Consider the following 21,010-nt stretch of genomic DNA (forward strand, 5'->3'; position numbering starts at 1 on the left):
TCATGTTCCTCCTGTGGTGGAGAGGGAGATCAACTTCTGCAGCAATTAGTATAAAGGGCACTAATCCCATCATGGGGCCCACCCTCAAGACCTCATCTAATCACTTCCCAAAGACCTATCTCCATCACGTTGAGGGTTAGGGCCCCAGCATGCATACACATTTGAGGACACAGTCCAGTCATAGCAGTGTATACAGCGAAGATAAAGCACACACGACAACAGGTTAACAGCCAGCAAAGGCAGGGGAAGGGTATACCAGGTTTTATTAGTACTCTTTCAACTTTTCTATATGTATAGAATTGTTCAAAATAAAAAGTTGAATTTTTTAAAACATTTTTTTGATGTGGACCATTTTCAAAGTCTCTATTGAATTGTTACAAAACTGCTTCTGCCTCTGTTTCACGTTTTTTGGTTACAAGGCATGGGGGATCTTAGCTCCCCACCAGGCATCAAATCCACACGCCCTGCATTGGAAGGCAGAGTCTTGACCACTGGACCGCCAGAGAAGTACTCAAAAAGTTGGAGGATTTTTAAAAGTTGCTGGTGACATAAAGCCTGGGAAAAGCTCTCACACGAGCACCGCCTTCAAGAAAATGAAGGGTTCTTCCACGGCAGAGTTTTCCAGTGTTGCGTCAAGCTCAGGGCTTTGACCCTTCAGTAGACAGGATGAGGCCCACCTGGCGTCAATGTAAAGAACTTCCTGAAAGCTGGAGCTGTCTGGCAGCACAAACGCTGCTCTGTTAGGAACCCAACTGCTTCTCCATGCAAGTGTTCACGTGTAGCCTGGACAGTGGCCAAGGTGCCAAGCAGGGCGAAGGCCAGCACCCAGCTCCCCAGTGAGGGGTTACGCAGACCCACGTGTACCCACAGTCCACGACCTCTAACAGGAGGTCTGCCAGCTGAGAGGACTTCACAGCAATGTGGAGGAGCCACCATAGTCTTGGGTGTGCATTTGTGTTCACCTCGTGTCTCCCACAGGCAACATCACACATACACTCAGAACTCATCGTGAGCTCGGAGTCTTCAATGGATCTTTCACCCGGCACCAACCTGCACCCCAGCAGAACTGCCTGTGTGACCTCACTTCCCGCCACACCCTGGGTTTTGGGGCTCACCCCACTCTCCAGCTCCAGACCCAGGCCAGAGGCCCTGCCGCTCTTCTAATGCTGCTCCCACCAAGTCCATCCTTTTAAAGCAAAGGGTGTGGGTTACCAGTGCATCCAGACAAGGAAGTGGAAATGGTGGTTTGTTTTCAATCGCCAATCTGGTTCCCTGGAAAGGCCTTATAGTCTGTAGGCAAGGTGGTGGGTGGTGTTTCAGTCACCGCCAGGGAAGACCAAACCTCGCTGCTTTCATGTGCCAACTCTGCTGGCGGGAATATGCTTTTTGATCAGGAAGAAGTAATAATCCCAATATGCAAGACTTCCTTGACAACGTACGTCCAAAGACACATTCCTTCATACCAATCCTTATGTATTTATTCACGCATTTGGTAAAAACATCACGGTCAGGAGTGAAATCATTACAATGACGTAAGTAACTATACAGACCAACACCAAGTGCAGAGTCAAACTGCCAAAAAGCACACGAGCAACGCACAGCTCCTCTGCTCGAGTGTCCTCACGGCACTCGCCCACACCACCCGTCCCAACAGTCACAGGCGCTCAGCTCCAATGCAACCCAGGGACTCATCCCTGGGGAAGAGGAGGGAGACACAACCGATGAAGAGAAGCGGGACTGTCTGAGGCACCCCTCTGGTCTGCCAACGACGCAGAGACTGCAAGACGTCAAAGAGTGGGGCAGGCATTTCTTTGGCACAAAACTTAGGCCATAAAAAGGTTAAGGGGCTTAATCTCAGCTTTTGCTCCTCTTTCAGCAACACAAAAGGGTAGCAAGTGGGGGTGGGGAAAATCTCGTCATTCATATTCTAAGAAATAAGGGGGAGGAGGAGGATCTGAAGCCCTGAAGCCTGTCCCGATACTCCCAGTCAGAGTGCAGCATGACCATAAGCCCCATTAGCCAGGCCAGGCTGATCCCATCTGATTGTGACTTTATCCAAACAGTGTGGTTTGCCTTAATTTTAGCTCAGAAGACGACGAAGTTTTTCACAGGGTCACATGAGTCACCTCCCCCTTATATGAGCATTTGGGACCGACTGCACCTGCCTGCTCACAAAGCTTGTCTGCAGCTCTGAGAGCTTCCAGGGAGGTGCCCGACCCCTACCCCTCTGCCTTCAGCCTTCCAAGATGGCCAATTTGCGGGCATCAAATCAAACCCAAAGTGTGATAATAATGCCTGAATCAAAACGGTGCTGTCTATACAGTCCAGACTATGGAACAAAAATCCTATTCCATTCCCTAATTCCACCCCCCATTTTTAACACAAAAGTTAAAAAAAACACAACACACAAAACTAAACTGGATAATGTTTTGAGCATCTCCACTGATGCTATCAAAAACACTGATGATAGAGTTACTGTCTGACAGCGTTAGTTTCCCGGTTCTTGGTAAATGGGCTACAGGGACGCAGTGGCCCAGATGGACACAGCACATGAATACCGAAGAACTGGCTGACTCAGGGAAACGGCTTTGCGTGGGGAAAGGAAACGGGAGGCGGAGACTGACATTTCTTGATACAAACTATGTCCCTAGAGACGGGAAGGTGAGGACAAGGCACTTACGCTGCCAAGCAACAGTTCACACCCCCTCAACACCAGGACTGTGACCAAGAGTGCCCCCGGCCATGACCCCTCATTGGAGACTCAACCGTCCACATGGTCCAGCTGGACCTTCAGAACCGAAGGAAACCCACCCAAAGTGCTGCAGAACCGAGGCTGAGAACGGAATGTGGGCAGAGAAAGCAAAGGATGCTGTCCCCTCTGGCCTGAGGCGAGGCTGGCTCCAGAGGAGCTCCAGGAAACACCAGTTTCAAAACGCTTGGCCCGAGAACGTGCCCAGGGTCTTCGAATGCCTCCTCCTCCTGTTCCAACACTGAGCAGCAGGGCTCTGAGTGCAGTACCGAATCAGCCTGCAGTGGTGTTCCGCAGCAGAGGGCGTGGCGACGCCGAGACAGGGCTGGAACCCGCCTGGCCCCGCTTCCCCCAGGGCCTGTCAAGCGTACTCGATGCGGGCAGGCCCACAGCTGCCCTCGCTCTTGCGCTCAGAAGATGGGGTGGCGGCTTTGGCCTCACTCCCCACTTCCAAAGGCTTAGATGAGATATAGTCCTTCACTTTGATCTCCATGTTCTTGGCTTTCAGAGTGGCCGTGTGCAGCTTCTCCAGGAAATCTGGCATGCCTGTCGGGAGAGAGGGCAGTCTGGGTGGGCGGGCACACCAGCCAGCAGGCTCAACATGTTTTCACTGTTTTACTTACTCAGTCGTGTCCGACTCTTTGCGACCTCATGGACTGTAAGTCTGTCCATGGGATTTCCATGCAAGAACATTGGAGTGAGTTACCGTTTCCCCATTTCCTTCTCTAGGCAATCTTCCAGACCCAGGGATCAAACCTGAGTCTCCTGCATCGGCAGGTGGATTCTCTACCGCTGAGCCACCAGGCTCAAAATTAGCAGGGCCTGTTTCTTTCCAGGCAGGAAGTCAATGCCTCCTTATAGAGATCACAGCCTCACGGACAGACAACAGACTTATAGGGAGTGAAAACCACCCAGGACCTCCGGGATCCTTTGAAAAGGGGCATTGATCAAACCACCTAAGTCCCCAAAGGCTCTCTTTTATGTGATTCAAATATCACTTATCAGTGGCACAGCCAATTTTGCTGAAAAATGTCTAACAGTAGAAACACCTAACCTCCTCTCCATACCCCCTGAAGGGTAAGACACCGCTTACAGAGAACAAGAGAGAAAATCTCATGAAGCTGTTTCTAAGGGAAGAGACTGGCCAGGAAAAATGCAGTCAATCACAGCAGTGATGTGCTGCTGCCTTTCTTAAGAAGGGTGGCGGCCCCTTTCTCCAGTGGACTGTCCTATAACCACATGTTTTAAGGCTTCCGACACGATCTAAGAAGAAAATCTGTAAATGCATTAATGTACACAGTGTGTATTAAGCAAACGTTCTTTGATTCACCTCTGGGCATAGGCTTCGTTTTGGGACCAGAATGCTCATCCCTCCCAACTGCAGCCGGAGGCTTCACTACCTTCCAGACAGTATTCAATAATGAACTCGGAAGGCCTCCCATGAAACAAGTGTTAACCTCCCTGAAGCCACTGAGAAGCTAGAGAAAAATAAAACGTTCAGCCCAAGTACCCAGCCCCGTGCACAAGCACCCACTCACCACTGGAAACCATCCAACTAACGCAGTAGCGAGGAAACACGGTCTGGGGGTTGTCACTATATGTCAGCAAGTAGTCAAAGCCGTTCTGGAAAAGAAAAACAGCAAAGATGAAGGTACCCAAATTACCCCTCACAGCCTCCGTACCCAGTGCCACAGAATAACCAAGATCGGACTCTGGGGTGGAGAGCGGCATTTTTTTTTACCCTGAGCAGAAAAGAGTTAACGCTGAAGACCTGAGAGGTTACTACCTAGTGAGGCTGGCCCAGTGGTGTCCAGGAACTTGGTGCCTGCCTGACCTCTGTCAATAGTTAAGTCCTCCAGGGCTCCCTGCGCCTCCTCTGTGCAAACAATGTGCTTCCTGCTGAGCCCCCGCTCTCCCCCTGGGGTCTGGGGTTGTAGGACGTGCTAGGCAGAGGGTGCCTGTGTGACCAGCCCCCAGTACAGACACTGGGCTTCTCCAGGCAGAATCATCACACGTGTTGCTGCTTTTCTGTGGCTGGGACAGGATGTGTTCCAAGAGCCCTCACGGGACAGGGAGTGTGGGGAGCCTGCAGGGATTCCTCCAGACCCCGCCTGCATCTCCACCTTTTGATCCAGCTGTGCATCCTCCCATCACTGTGATAAATCTTAGCTGTGAGTAGATTGTCAGCTGGGTCCTATGCGTCTTTCTAGTCAATCTTAGAATGTGGGAGTGGACCTCAACACATACCCCACCATGTTTAAATATTTTAATCGTTATTGAAATGATATTAACTCTTACTACTATCACTATTAACACTAGCATCAAACATTTACAGGGCACTTACAACTATGTGTCAGGAACTGCTTCAGCTCCTCACAACAATCCTATAATGTAGACGCTGCTAATCCCCATTTTACAGATGAAGAAACTGAGCACAAAAAGGTGAAGGGCTTTGCTCGAGCTCACCCACATATTCAACCAGAGCCAAGATGAACCCAGAATCCTGACCACAGGCCCAGGCACCCATTCTCGCTGACTCAGCCCTCTCACTGGTACACTGAAGACAAAGATTAAAGAGATTTACAGGGATCCCGATCCTCGGAGAGGTCTGAAGCAAATATGCTTCACCCAAAGGGTAAGAGAGAACCACTTTTAAAAACTTCTTATTGAATTTGTTATTGTTTCTATTTTATGTTCTGGGTTTTTGGCTACAGGATCTTAGCTCTACAATCAGGGATTAAACCCAAACCCCCTACACTGGAAGGCAAAATCTTAACCAATGGACTGCCACAAAGGCCCTAAGTCTGCACTTTTCAAAGCAAACTGGCCACAGCTGTAGACAGCAGCACTGTGACTCTCACGCCTTTCCACCAAAGCCCACCTTCTTCACTCCCTGGGTGAAATGTTGAGTCCTTTATTCATCTACTTAACAGTTCTCTGAACATCTGCTATGTGTTTGGGGACTGTGCTAGGCACTATACGGGAAATAAGAACATGCCAGTCCTTGCCCTCAGGAGCTTCCAATTAGCAGGACAGACAGGTGCTGTAACAGAGATATAGCCTGAATACCACGAAGTAAAGGAGAGGTGAAGCCTGCACAGCGGGAACAGTGACACCACAAAGGCTTGCCAGGAGGCTGCCTGAGCTAACACGTATAGAAAACTTGAAATGACCCTTCCCATTAAACACTTGGACTGAGAAGTCGAAGTCCTGGGTTCTCATAGACTACTGCCTATACTGAAAAAACTCAAAACTGAAAACAATTGCCGTCAGGAAGAAGAAATTAAATGGGTAGAAAGAACAGGGATGTAAGCTAAATTACTCTTAAGAGTGAACAGGCCCAGAAATATGAGAACTTCTAGATGCCAAAGGGTGGTATTAAGGCTCCTAGAAGAAATGCTCATTTTCAGATTCACACCTAAAATTATAGAAGGTGAACCTGAAACGTAGCACCAGAAGACAGGAGAGTTTCTGAGGTTAAGTCAAAAGGACTCTGGTCAATAAGAGGATCCTAGATAAAAGTGATTGCAAAACAAACCAAATATGCTTAAATTTTTGAGTTTCTAATAGCATGTCTTTTTTCTTTTGGCCGTACCACACAGCATGCGGGACTGAATCCAGGCCTCCTGTACTGGAAGTATGAGTCTTCCAATGAGACTTACCACCAGGTAAGTCCCATCATTTCTTTAAAAAATAAAAACTTTAACCTTTGGAGGATTGTTTGTTGAAAGAACTAATTCAACATTTTAAAAACTAGTAAATGAAGGAAACAAATCAGCATCTTTCTTATTTCCCTTTCCTCTGTGAACTATAGGAAATAAAACAGTCCATGTATAAACTTTCAAGTACTGGCTTCCCCGGTGGCTCAGCTGGTCAAGAATCCGCCTGCAATGCAGGAAACCTGCATTCGATCTCTGGGTTGGGAAGATCCCCTGGAGAAGGGAACGGCTACCCATTCCAGTCTTTTGGCCTGGAGAATTCCATGGACTGCATAGGCCATGCGGTTGCAAAGAGTTGGACATGACTAAGCAACTTTCAAGTATGTCATCTAATAAATGGAAATAAGAGAAGAAAGAATGAAGAGTTCATACAAATAGTATTTTGTAACTTCTAATAAAATAGTTGAGCTGAGTAATATTCATCAATCACCTCCAAATTCACAAAGAAAGGGATCAGAGCCTTGTCGTGGCGAAGGGGCTTGATAACTCCTTGAAGCTATGAACCATGCCACGCAGGGCCACGCAAGACCATTTGTTCATAGTGGAGAGTTCCGACAAAATGTGATCCACTGGAGGAGGGAACGGCAGGACAGGCCAGTGCACTTGCCGTGAGCACCCCATGAACCGTATAAAAAGGCAGTATCAGACATTATATACCTCTTAATAAAGCAGTCTTGCTCCAAGCAAATAACCTAAATCTGTTCAAGCCTCTAAGTACCCACATATAGGGAACACAGGGGACAGAAAAACACGTTAGATGACACTGTGATAACATAACCAGCAAAATCTAGAACAAAGAAACTGCTTCTTCAATAAATACAATTCCAAGGGGGAAAAAAGGAGGGAGAACTCAAGATATAGATGCAAAGCTACAGTGTGAACACATTTCAATACCTGGATCTCACCTGAAATCAGGAATCAAATAAATACAAAAAAATTCATGGATGATCAGGAAAGCTTAAACACTACAGATAATAGATATTAGGGAATACGATATTATGTTTTCAAAAAATCTCTTCTTTTTGAGATAAACACTAAAATATGTATAGAGGAATTCTTCGGTTCTTCTATAGCAAAACCAGAATCTGCTTCAAAAAAATCAGGGTTGTGGGAAAGTGACCAGAAAGAGTGCAGATAAAACAAGCCTGGCCAAGAGGGTGGTCACTGCCAGAGTCAAGGGAGGACAGAGTCCACGCCTGTTACTTTCTCTACTTGTCCATCTTTCGTCTACATCTCAAATTTTCCATAATAAAAAGGGAAACTGGGGAGTTCCACGATGGCCTGGCGGCGAGCATTCCAGGCTTTCACTGTCGTGGCCTGGGTTCAACCCCGGTCAGGGAACTGAGGTCCTGTAATCTGGCAGCACAGCCACAATAGAACAGAATACCACACCCTGGCTCAGGATCTACCTTCCATCTGGCAAATCCAAACTCAGCTGCCTGGCTTTCAGGCATCTTCTGTACACGGTCAAGGTAATCACCACTCCTCCCCAGACTCCGCCTTCCTTTCTAAGCACTGAGTCTCTCAACACCCACGTTCCCTCCTTCGTCTGCGGCTGAATCACGGAATCATGTCTTCTACCTCCAGGTCCTTCCTGTTTTCCTCTACCTAGAGGCTGCTTTTTTACAAGAACCAACTCCAGTCTTACCTTTCTCCTAAGAGCTTGCCACAACGTGCTGCAATACTTACAATTCATACTGTCCCCCACCTCAGCTGAAAGAAGCTACTTCCTGGTACAACACGCTCTGCTGGTGGCCCAACTCTGCCTTAGCTATCTCACGGTCAGGGTCTCCAAAGGCAGTAACGCTGGGACTCGAGCCACTTTTCCCCCCAAAGAGGAAATACGCGGACAAGGTTCAGACTTCAGAAGCAACATCAAAGCAAAGCAGGAGGCATAATTCCAACTCCCACAGGCCCAGCCTGCCCAGGCGATCGCAACATTCTTGCTTCTAATGCGAGGACTTTGAAACATGTTTAACTGTACTAACTTACAACACACTGGAAACAATACTTTCTACATTGCCAACCAAGTTCTTTCTTTCTCAGCCTCTCTCTCACATATACTTGTACATGTGTAATCAAACAAAAGTTTCATAAAATATGCTTACATTCAGTTTCTATTTATTCCTTTTCTAGCACTAATTAAGCCTGTCTTCCACTAGCGGGTAGCAACTCATGGTTTGAAGAACACTCTCTGGGACTTCACCAGTGGTCCACTGGTTAAGACTCTGAGCTTCCACTGCAGGGGTTCGATCCCTGGTGGTGAAGATCCCACGTGCAAAAAAAAACACAAAACCATCGCTCTAAAATGGGACAAACGTCAACATACAGCTCCCCCAAAACCACCACTGAGGCAAACCCCGGTTTCTGTCATGCTTAGAAGAGTCCCATTATGTAGGTGGTGTAAATAAAACAACTTGCAAAAACAAAAGCTCGGCTAAGAGAACAGTCATACAGCTCTAAAACACAGGTGACGGGGAGAAACAGTGATTTCAAAGTGAACAGGGCTAAAAACAGCAACCACCGCAATCAGTATGTACGCTCAACAGAGGTTTGGCTAAAACATCAAAACTAAAACACCACACTAAGTTGAAGAAAATATTCTTTGCAAAGAAAGGTCATAAAATGTTCAAGGAAGCAGACAGCATTGATAAGGAAACAGGAGTCCTTAAATGTGTTACGTGTTCTGCCCACTGTGGGGAAATTCTGATGGGAAGGAACAGTAGCTCGCTCTGGCTCCTAAGAACGCTGCCAACAAGCCTGTATGAGTCAGGGCCGCTGTCTTCCCATCACTGCCCCTCAGGTAACAGGAGCCAAGGGGTCATCACTGCTTTGTCTCAAGGGTCTTCCAGGTACACCACTTTAGGTGGGGTCCTGAAGTGTGGGTCGCAGGCCAGTAGCACCAGCCTCCCCTGGGAGCTTAAGACATGCAAATTCTCAGGCCACAGCCCAGCACTATTTAAGCAGGCTCCAGTGGATTCGATGCAAGCCAAACTAGAGAACCAGAATGCCCTCCCTAGTTCAGACAAAAGGCATACCTTGAGAAAATTCATAAACCACTAACCCATCACATCTCGGATGACATACAACTCACCTCATCAAATGACTTGTGTGGACGGATAACCATTTGGGACTCATATGATCGGACCCTGACGAATTCCGGAGACTCTGGCACACTCGGGTGCTCCACAGCACTGGCAAGGAAAGAAGCAAAAGAAACTGAGGACTGTCTACACACAGGACCACCGGAGCTGGAGTTACGGAGTAAAGGCAGCCTCTTAACTTTTAAATGACTACATCAGAAAAGTCATGAATGAATATACACTAACTTCTAAAAACAGAGTGAGTTAACTCGGTGTCTCTTTAATTATCACCATTAAGGAACTGAAGGATTATTCTGATGAAAGGTTTGCATCCCTTCAACCCTCTGAAATAGTCACATTCTCGCTGGGACGCACGGCGCCCTGGCTTCACTCACAAGACAAGCAGACTCCCACCAGACACGTGTGAATGAAGGCCAAGCTGCTCAGCATGCGTACCGTGACACCAACACCATCACGTTGTTTTCCTCATCCACGCTGTACCGCCGAACGTACACATAATCCCGTGAGTACATCGGGTACTAAAGAAGAGCAAGGGTGGGAGGATCAGGGCTCTGTCTCATGTGGACGTGATCAAAGCAAAACCAGAGGTACAATACTCACGGGAAAATGGGTCACCCAGTGAAGAACCTCAGAGCCACTGACCACATCCCTCTCGATCACTTCCAGCTTGATCACCAGGGCGTCCCACTTTTTCCTATATTCTGTATCCAGCTATAGAAAGAGCAAAGACCATGAAGACCCAAGAAATCCAGAACAAAGCTACAGAAGACTTCTCCAGAGGAGTGGGCCTCTTACCCAAGAGCCTTCTGAAACAGTGATCTGACCTAAGGACAGTGCCCAAGTGTCAAAGACACAGCTGTGTTACTACAGATGAGTCCTTTAATAAAATCCCTTCCTGTAGGCCAATCCCATTACTTTGAAAGTGAATCTTAAAAAAAAAACCCCACAAGTGTAAGAAAAAAATATTGTCATAGACATGTCTAGAGAAAATACAGTAGACAGTGATAGAAATTTGTAAGGGTGAAATAATTCCAAAAGGTTTTAAACAGACAAAACGTCCAAAAGTACGGGCAGACACCTCACACAAGTTGCTTTATTTTAAAAATTTCTAACATCATTAAGAACTAAGGAATCTCAAAGAAAGACACATATCATACACATTCAAATCAACAAAAATTCAATACAGATTGACAGAATTCAGTGCTTAGAGGAAAGCGTGCACTTGTGTGTTAGCAGTGGGTGTTATAATCACCAAACTAGTTACTCAAAGTCCAGTAAACCATGAGAACTCCAGGAAGGAAAAAACAATTTCTGTAGAACTCTAGGTGATCCCAGCTCCCCTTTTCTGTATTTCCCCGCAAGGAGGAGCAGTCTCTAAACACATACTCTTATCTTTATAACACCTTTACTGTGGACAAGTTCCAGATAGCGAAGTCCTGACTGCATCTGTATACTGCAGAGGAAGGACATCGCGAAGCCAACAAACAGGCAAAACTGGAATGCAAAGATTCTATCAGAGTTGCATCAGTTACATTTGCTGACTTTGATACTGGTACCATGGCTAGTTAGGAGAATATGTCCAGTTTTTTAGGAAATACACACTGAAGGGTTTTGGAACAAAGGGCATGTAACTTACCCTCAAATTGTTTAGGGGGAAAAAACTATGAAGTCTTATAAAATATATTAAAGCACTCAAATCCTTCCTCTATTTGCTCTTCCCAAAAGTCTTAAAAAGAGCAGAACTGGCCTCATCCCCAGAAGGCAAACTGTAAGTCAAAGGCTCACCCAGAGGCTAGCTGACGTGAAGTGTGGGGCAGAGAGATGGATGGACTGAAGCCAACATCTTGTAAGTCAGAGAAATCACTCATGTGGATGATGGCAAGAGGACTTCTAGGCTTAGCAGCTCCTGATCTGGGAGGAGAAACGTACTCACCTGAACATTGAAGAACTGCCGCGGTGTCACGTCCGTGTAGGTTCCAAACACTAGAACAAAGGATAAGCAATGTTTGCCACACTCATCTCCCACTCTATTCCTATCACTTAACTGCATTTGAACTGCAGAGTACTGACGTACAGATCTTAAAGGCAGATTCAGAAACAGAAGTCACACTGGGGCAGCAAAGTATGACAGAGACAACCTATAGCAGAGTAACAAAGACAATGAGACTCTTGTCATCAGTTCAGTTGCTCAGCTGTGTCTGACTCTTTGCAACCCCATGAACCGCAGCACGCCAGGCCTCCCTGTCCATCACCAACTCCCAGAGTCCACCCGAACCCATGTCCATCGAGTCGGTGATGCCATCCAACCATCTCATCCTCTGTCGTCCCCTTGTCCTCCTGCCCTCAATCTTTCCCAGCATCAGGGTCTTTTCCAGTGAGTCAGCTCTTCGCATCAGGTGGCCAAATTATTGGAGTCTCAGCTTCAACGTCAGTCCCTCCAATGAACACCCAGGACTGATCTCCTTTAGGATGGACTGGTTGGATCTCCTTGCAGTCCAAGGGACTCTCAAGACTCTTCTCCAACACCACAGTTCAAAAGCATCAATTCTTTGGGGCTCAGCTTTCTTTATAGTCCAACTCTCACATCCATACATGACCACTGGAAAAACCATAGCCTTGACTAGACGGACCTTTGTTGGCAAAGTAATGTCTCTGCTTTTTAACATGCTGTCTAGGTTGGTCATAACTTTCCTTTCAAGGAGCAAGCGTCTTTTAAATTCATGGCTGCAGTCACCATCTGCAGTGATTTTGGAGCCCAGAAAAATAAAGTCAGCCACTGTGTCCACTGTTTCCCCATCTATTTGCCATGAAGTGATGGGACCGGATGCCATGATCCCTTATTATCAGGGAGAGGAAAAACAACAGCACAGCAGGGCAGTGTTCCCGGAACAAAACCAGAATGGAGAGTATAAGAGAACAGAGTGCCATGTACCTGCCGGGGCGAAACACACCCCCAGCAGCCAGGTGGGACTCACCTCGGTACTGGTAAAGGGGGGTGCCTGAAATGGGACGCCGCCACAGCTTGAAGTGTTTCTTATCCATCACCATCTCCCATGGCTGCTCGGTGCCTCCTGAATCTTCAACCCCTTCTGTCTGGGATTTTGGTTCTGGGGGGTGGCGCTCAACTCCAGAGCTCCGAAACATACCTGACATTTCCTCCAACCGTTTCATCTCATCAATGGATCTGGAGAGGAGAAAAACAACAGGCATGGTGGGGTGGTTGGAGTCAGCCCTGAAAAATGAACTGGCCACACAAAGACTTACACAGAGCGGAGCGGGTTTAAAACGGTATAAAGTGTAGGGAATAAAAATATGAGTTCCTGAGTCTGAATCCCAGTCTAACATTCATCAATGAGAATATTAAATTACTTAACAATCCCTATTTCTTAACCTGTAAATTGGGGATGATAATAGTACCTACTTCAAAGGTTGATTATAAAAATTAAATTTACATGTAAAGTGCTTAATACTAGCCATATAATTAGCCCTCATATTTTATGCCTATGAAATGTCATTTGATATCGTTTGCCCATTTTTTAATTCGGTTGTCTTCCTACCATATTTTAAGAGTACTCACGTATTTTTCCTCCTTTATTTTAAAGAGAGATAATTCACTTGCTATAAAAATTTATACTTTTACTATATACAAATCAGTGCTTTTTAGTATAGTCCCAAGGTTGTACAACCATCACCACCAATTCCAGAACATTGTCACCAACCCCCAAAGAAATCTTTACCCACAGCAGTTACTTTCTATAGCCCCTGACAACTACTAACCTACTTCTGTCTCCATGAGTTTGCCTCACTGGACAATTCATATAAATGAAATCTTACAAAATATGGCCTCTTGGGTCTGGCTCTTTTCACTTAGTAGTATATACAATTTCACTCACGCTCTGGTGTATTGCTTTTACGGCTGAATGATACTCCACTGTACGGATACACCATATGGGTGTATCACGCTTTGTTTACCCATTCATCAGGTAATGGACATGCAGGGGTTTCCTACTTTTTGGCTATCATGCATAATATTGCTACAGATATCTGCATACAACTTGTGTACAGATGAAAGCTTTCAGTTTCCTTGGTAAATTCCTAGCGTGGACTTACTGGGCCTGGGAAACTAACTTTTTTGATTCCAGCAATCCTAGCGGGTATAATGACTAATGACGTTGAGCATATTTTTATGTGCTTATGAGCTATTTGTGTATCTTCTCTGGAGAAAAGATGTATTGAAATCTTTGTTTTAAATTGGGTTGTCTTTACTGTCAAGTTTTAAAAGTTCTTCATATATTCTGAACTAAAGTCTCCTGTTAAATATTTACAAATATTTTCTCTGAAACTGTGGGCCGTCTTCCCACTTTATTGATAGTAACTTTTGCTGTACAGAAGTTTTCAATTTTGATGAAGTCAAATTAATCTATTTTTTCTTTGACTGCTCATGTTTTTGGTGTTCTAGCTAAGAAACCACTGCCTAACCCAGTATCGTAAGAACTTATGCCTATATTTTCTTCTACAAGTTTTAGTTTACACTTAGGTCTCTGACCCATTTTAATTTTTGTGTACAGTGTGAGGTGTGGGGTGTAAATTCACTATTTTACAAATGCATCTCCAGTTGTCCCAGCACCATTTAAAAAAAACAAAACAAAACACGATTTTCCCTTTAATCTTTAAAGAGCAGTTAGCAAAGCAAGACTGCTAGCTGACTCTGTCACTTTTACAGTTCAAGACTGAAGATACCACCTACTGATATGTTCTGTTTGAAATGCCCTTTCTTACTCCTCTTTAACCTTCAGAAACTGCACAAAGGGATTTGCCTGGTGGTGCAGCGGCTAAGTCTCTGTGCTCCCAATGCCAAGGGACACGGTTCAATCCCTGGTCAGGGAACTAGGTCCCACATGTAAGAGTTCATATGGCACAACTAAAGATCCCATGTGCTGTAACCGAGACACAGTGCAGTCAATAAATAAAAATATAAATTAAAAAAAACCCATAAAGTTCAAGGTTAACTCCAAGAAAGGGTTAACCAGACACATTTACTTTTATTCCTCTACAGAAACATACTGCACTATATTATAATTAATCTACCTTTATGCCTATCCTCCTTACTAAAATGGCTCTTAGCAAGTACCTGGTAAACATTACATGCTCAGTAAGTGTTCACAGAATAAACTGAGTAAAATAAATATGGGGGTAGGCCTCAATAATTCAAATTCTTACTAAAAGATTACATTAATACTAGTTTAGAAGTCGAAAATTCAAAATCATACCAGTAACCCCCGATTAAAAGTTTAGAGCCATCCAAACGATAGTGCAGAGATCTGGGTTCTAGTCCCAGCTCTGCCAACATGAGCTGTGATTACAAGTCATTTTACCTCAAAGGCTCCCTAGTTCCACCTGTAACATGAGCACATTATTTCTTTTTTTTTTTTTTTTTGAGCACATTATTTCTTGAAGGTCTATTCCAATTCTATTATTTTTAAACTTTGAACTTCAATGAAAGTATTTATGTACGAGGACATTCATGTTTTGACCACCTGAAATCTTTTCCTATTGAGGAGAACCCCCAAATAGGTGAGATACAGCCCAGTCCCCCTCTTGCGCCCTAGCAGTGATCAAATGACGTTAATCAGAGACTTCTGGTAGAGGAAATAGGTCCGAGGCACAGGACCTTTCAGATTTCCTCACCTATCTGGAGGGAAAAATGCAACAGATCTGGGGAAACTAAACCAGCAACACTGTCCGAAGCAGAGCATTCCTGTAGCGGCCGTGGCTGTCCTCCCAGCCAACCTGGGGTCTCCCTGGCCTTCAATGCTCTGTGTGTCCTAACACCTTTCTGATTACACCCTTTTTGAAGAAAGTTAACCAGTATCAGTTTCTCTGTTTGCAACTGATAACCCTAGCCAGTCAATTTATATTGATGTTCTGATGAAAAATGTTTAACCTTTTAAAAGTTTCAGTGTGAATTAAACATTGCAAAACGGGATTGACTGCTACCATTGCAAAAACCATAGAGAAATAGGGAAGGAAATTTAGAGTAGGCAATAGGTCTTGCAGAGGAGAAAGCAAAAGTAAAGACACAGCTAGCTGTGGCTGTGAGAACAACAATGCAGGCATCATGCAGACCAGTCATGGCCTGCTGAGGACTAGTAAAGCACCCTTCAAAAAAAATTAAGCCGGACTCTTCAATGTCCTTATCACATAATGAAGAGGGGCAGGAACGTCTTGAGAAAAATACATCAGAGGCTCACAAAATTATATAGTAATATGGTTTTAAGAAAATTAAACTATATGACTATAGGCAATATTTTTAATGGCCTTCTAAGACTCAAAGTGGTACAGAGTTTCTGACCCACTGCTTAATCAGCCTCTTAAGATTAAAGGTCACTGGGTGAGACTGAGTGCCTTCGGGGGACAGCAATGCCCTGTGAAGGCGTGACACTCACTCTTTGTACAGCACAGTATGAATGCTAGAAGGAGACTGCATCATGAAAATGCCAATGAGCACTGTCCCAGGTTTAAGAATCCAGAAGGGTCTCAATTTCTAAATGCTGACATGACAGACATCATCAGCTCAGTCACTATTATTTGTGTGAAGAAAAAAAAAACTTCTCACTATGTATCCCATTATTCTGCTGTGTCAAATCTTATCTGGAGGGGATGGTTGCCTACACCTTGTTATCTGACAGACAAGTAACAAGGGAGAAAGAAGGACAAAAGAGATTAAACCCAAAATAGCAGCACAACCAGATTAGTAAGAGGATCAAAGAAAGACAGTCAATGCTTTCCTTTCTTCAAAACTAAAGTCATCTCAACATTTAAGAAAAGCTGTATGGAAAGCTATGGAAATTGAAGGCATAAAATCATGAAAACAGAAAGTATTATCATATTAGGCTCATCTAGGGGAATCCTACCCTAAGTGCAGAGCTTAATATAAGGCCCCAAAGAGTCAAATGAAGCCATTCCTGTAATGAGTAATTTAACAAAGTAACACTGCTTTGTTTCAATGATCCCCTCCTCAAATTCCCAATTACTGTCAAAGTTAAAGACTTTGAAGAACAACTGTCATAGGACATACCCAAAAATGAGACATCAACAGCTCCCTGCAATTCTGAGCCAACTGGTTAACCATCAAATAATGAAGACAATCTCAAAAAAAAAAAAAAAAACCCTCAGTTTTTACATAGTTCTGATTATCTAAGAATGTATGAGAGTAAAAACATCGTTAAGTGACGGGGGGGAAAAAAAAGTCCCTTTAAGTCAAAAGGACTTTTTGTTGATCATTTATCTAATTAATAGCACAGTGAAAAGTTTAAAGGCTGAAATAGGAAAATGGCCAATTTTCTTCATGCAACTTTATTGGTACATATTTATTCAAATTTCGAGCAATGAATTGTAAGTTTTTTTTAAAAGAGGAGGGAAATTAATGGAACACTTTCCGCTAGTCTTTCATATTTCTTAACTTCCTTTTTGTTCCTGTAATTTTTTTTAATGTTCCAAAATAATAATAATTAAAAAAATTACTATTAGTATTTTTCCATAAGATTTGCCCTGCACTCACAGAATGCCAGTCAGCACCAAAAACAGTGGTTAAAAGTTATTTTGTCTGGTCATTTAATTAAAGTCAATCAGGTAAGAAAGCTAGACTAAGCATTAAAATACCTGATTTCTATACCTGGACCATCAATGAGTACAATTTACTTCTTTCCTCAAATGTCCGTGCTGATTCTCAATTAATGATGTTCACATCTATTTAAGATGTTCACATTCCAAAAGGGAGCCTTACGGCCCATCACTGTGTGGCAACAGCCATATGAGAATGAGCGTGTACCAGGACAAGCTGGTACAGGAATGGCACAGAAGACCCAAAGGCTGTGATTCAGGGGCCACGGGACAATCACGCTCTTCTTCCACGAACAATGAAAGAAATGCACATGTCCCGAGGCACAGGCACTATGCTCATTCTGGAAGCTACCCCAAATCATCCAACCAGTGCCAACAGAATCTAAGATCTTCTAACCTCAGCAGTGCATCCTGTAAAGCAAACAAAATAAAGCACCAAGCCTAAGCTTGGATGGGAAGGGAGTCTGGGGGGAGAATGGATACGTGTACATGTATGTCTGAGTCCCTTTGCTGTTCACCTGAAACTACCACAACATTGTTAATTGGCTACACACCAATATAAAAGTTTAAAATATACATAAAACCCACCAAACCTAAAAAGGCTAACCTGTACCCGGAACACCTTATTTAATAAAATACTGGCAATTCCCTAGTAGTCCAGTAGTTAAGATCCCTTGCTTTCGTTGCCATTGGATCCCCAGCCAGGAAACTAAGACCCAGCAAGCGGCACACAGTGCGACCAGAATTAATTAATTAATAATAAAATACAAACAGGACCAGCTAGGAGAACAAAGACCTTTGAAATCACCGTACAACCTACATACAGCTGACAGCATATCACCTGCCCCCCCATCAAGGTAACATTTCTAAAAATCCTCAAAATGGACTTGATCAAATTTTAAGTGTATGACTGAACTCAAGCATGAACTGGACATGGAGAGTCAAATGAGGGCCTTTGCTGGAACAACAAGGCTGGAGAGGGTCAAAAAGGGCACCTTAAGTGCTCTTACTGGCCTTTGTCTAAGCTTCTGTATTAACCCCAAGTGGGTTAATACAGAACAATACCTCTTTAGGAGCTGGATTAGAATCAAGTGCTTCAACTGTCTGATTTCTTTCTCCCACGGCAGGTAGTTGACTATGGACTCAAATGTTTACCACATCTATTTCTTATCCTATTTTCCCCCTCCAGTTCCTGGAAAGGGGAGACCTACTGAACAGAGGTTCTAGAACATATCATCAATAAAAATACATGACCAAAAAGTATGAAATCTATCACCCGGGCCTCAACACTACTCAACTCCTATTCCCAGCAGGGCACCCAGAGGCCCTTTCCTGGTCTTTCTCTTTCCCAAACCAAATCCAACTAGGAATTTTCCCCTCAAACTTCATGACTGTGGAACATGGGTATTCCATCATCATCAAAAAACAGAATGCAAATTCAAACAGTCGACTGGTAATTTTACAACTAAAAAGTTACCTTTCCATATTTCTTACACCTGAGAACAAAATACCCCAAAACACTAACAGAAACTAGGCAGACCACCTCTCATGCTTTGATACCTTAACGTTTTTGAGTAAGGTTGTTCATGGTTATGAGTTTAAAGTGCATTTGTAAAACAGTCCTTTTTACTGCTAGGAAAATTATTACCAGCTCTAAAGATACACTTTGCGTTTACCGACAACTCACAATGTTGCCTGGCATCTGGGTCCTACACTTCCAGAGAGATCACAGTATTAACTTCACTGAAATATTTCCACTTTCACCCAATCAAAAGTGTGAAATAACAGAAGAAATGACCAGAACAGACTTGTATTGGAATTTATGTGAGGTAGGGGGACTATCGGAGGTTCTTGAAATCAGTTTCAGAGTTCGGGGGCAGAATATGTGGAGAGACACATTTTGTCAAAAAAAAAAAAAATACAGCGACACTGTAAAGCAAGACCCAAAGCAAGGTTTCCTCATATTGCATGAAAACTGTAAGGGCTCAGTTTAGAACCACAGATGAGCGGATTCCACTAATGGTACTATACTTCTCACAGAAGTTTTTGATGATGACAACATGATTACAGAGCCTAATGAAACTCTCGGAGTTCTAGTGGAAGTAGCAAGAAAAACTGACCTAATTCTTCCAGGTTAAAATGTGTGGGCTACTAGTTTGTCCCCGGAGGGCAAAATCTCCAGTCTCATAATCCTGCCATGAGTCACAATGACAAAAGAGCTCTTCTGGCATATCTCACGAAATCCCATTTGGAACAATGTAACTTTGTAAATTGCATATCTACATCCTCAGGTCCATTTTAAAACCTGTTTGGTTTTTGGACCTTCTATGCGTGCGTGCTTGCTCAGCAGTCTTAATCTCTGCGACCCTAGGCCCCTCTATCCATGGAATTTTCCAGGCAAGAATACTGGAGTGGGATGCCATTTCCTTCTCCAGGGGATCTTCCCCAACCAGGGATCGAACCCACGTCTCCTGCATTGGTAGGCGGATCCTTTACCACTGTGCCACCTGAGCAGCCTTTGCATCTTCCTGAAACAATGTAAGATGACATGAGCAATAGCTTACATGTCTTCAATACCAACTTCCCACGTTATTTTTTTTAATTAGTCAAAAAAAAAAAAAAAAAATTGGCCGCACCCTGCGGCATATGAGATTTTAGTTCCCTGACCAGGGATGGAACCTAAGCCTCCTGCATTAGAAACGCATTCTTTTTAATCACTGGACCACCAGGGGAGTCCCCAAAACGTTATTTCTATAGTGGCACGCTCCCCCAAAGTCCCCCTCTCCACTAGCCTACACCTGCAGTTATTTCTAATTCAACAAATCAAGTTAACCCGCAGAAGCAACGTAGAAACGTGGGTTTGCTACAACATGATCGAACTACTTGCATCGTCACTTCCAGTACCACAGGGTCAACAGGAGACAGTGATCACCAAGGCCGGCCCCAGGTTTTAAGGTTTCCACCTCCCAGCCCCACCGCCCCGACCCTCCCCCCACCCCAGAGAGGAAGCACGACCTCGCCACCATGCCCACCTCTGCAACTCCTCCTCCCGGATCCTCTCCTCGTCCCACACGAACACGCCGGCGAGCGCCGCCATCAAGGCAGATGCATGGCCCGGGCGTCCGCGCAGCCGGCGCCAGAGGCGACCGAGGAGGACGCGGCGCGAGCTCTCCGAGTACAGGCGGCCGTAGAGCTGCGCGATCTGCTGCGCGCGCCGCACGCGCAGGCCCGTCACGAAGCGGCACTGATTGGCCAGCAAGGCGAGCAGGCCCCCGCCCCGCGCGCCCGCGCGCCCGGCCGCCGCCGCCGCGCCCACCAGCCAGGCAGCCAGGCCGGTCGGCGGCCTGCGCGGAAACATGCCGCCCGATCGCCCCGCCGGGGCCGCGTGCACACGCCGCGCGCCCGGAGGAGAGCGACACCTCGCTCACGGCGCCAAAGGAACAAGGCCGGGAGGGTGCGGGCGCCCTCTCGCCGAGTCCTCCTAGTTGGCCGACCCCGAAGTCGCCTCACGGTCTAACAGGTCCTTCATCTCCCTGGGCAGCAACCGCTGAGGAGAAGTCTCCTTTAAGAGAGTCGGTCAAGGCACCGGCCGCGGCGGTGGGCCTGCGACCACTGCAGCAGGCTCTCCGCGGTTCCGGCCGCAACGCCGGAGGGCCGACCGCCCTTTCGGCCACCTGCCTCCTCGGCCTCCTCAGGCCGGCGACAGGGGCCGGGGTACAGAACGCGCGAAAAGCGGCGAAGCTGGCGCAGAGATCCCGAGCGTTCCGCGTCCACCACATGCGCTGCCAACTTGCACCCTATACCCCCAAGTCTCC

At 45.4% G+C, this 21,010-nt stretch overlaps 1 protein-coding gene across 1 annotated transcript; it reads right to left on the bottom strand.

Moving 5' to 3' along the window:
- Nucleotides 1-1,456: 1,456 nt before the first annotated feature.
- STARD7 (StAR related lipid transfer domain containing 7) lies at nucleotides 1,457-20,952 on the bottom strand. Its single transcript, XM_061431498.1, has 8 exons — nucleotides 20,228-20,952; nucleotides 12,548-12,756; nucleotides 11,506-11,555; nucleotides 10,173-10,283; nucleotides 10,008-10,090; nucleotides 9,563-9,662; nucleotides 4,288-4,372; nucleotides 1,457-3,295 (listed from the first exon to the last, which is right to left on the bottom strand). The coding sequence occupies exons 1-8, from the start codon at nucleotides 20,551-20,553 to the stop codon at nucleotides 3,111-3,113; spliced, it is 1,149 nt and encodes a 382-aa protein (XP_061287482.1). The 5' UTR covers nucleotides 20,554-20,952; the 3' UTR covers nucleotides 1,457-3,110.
- Nucleotides 20,953-21,010: the final 58 nt, after the last annotated feature.

The sequence above is a fragment of the Bos javanicus genome, chromosome 11 (assembly GCF_032452875.1).
Source record: "Bos javanicus breed banteng chromosome 11, ARS-OSU_banteng_1.0, whole genome shotgun sequence".
Lineage (NCBI taxonomy): Eukaryota > Metazoa > Chordata > Mammalia > Artiodactyla > Bovidae > Bos > Bos javanicus.

Excerpts from the sequence above, each read along its gene's own strand:
- STARD7 (XM_061431498.1), bottom strand. The coding sequence starts at position 20,553 with ATGTTTCCGCGCAGGCCGCCGACCGGCCTGGCTGCCTGGCTGGTGGGC. Across the intron at positions 11,556-12,547 it reads CCCCCTTTACCAGTACCGAG|TGTTTGGAACCTACACGGAC; the intron begins GTGAGTCCCACC and ends CCTTTGTTCTAG. Across the intron at positions 4,373-9,562 it reads CACACAAGTCATTTGATGAG|AACGGCTTTGACTACTTGCT; the intron begins GTGAGTTGTATG and ends TTTCTTTTCCAG.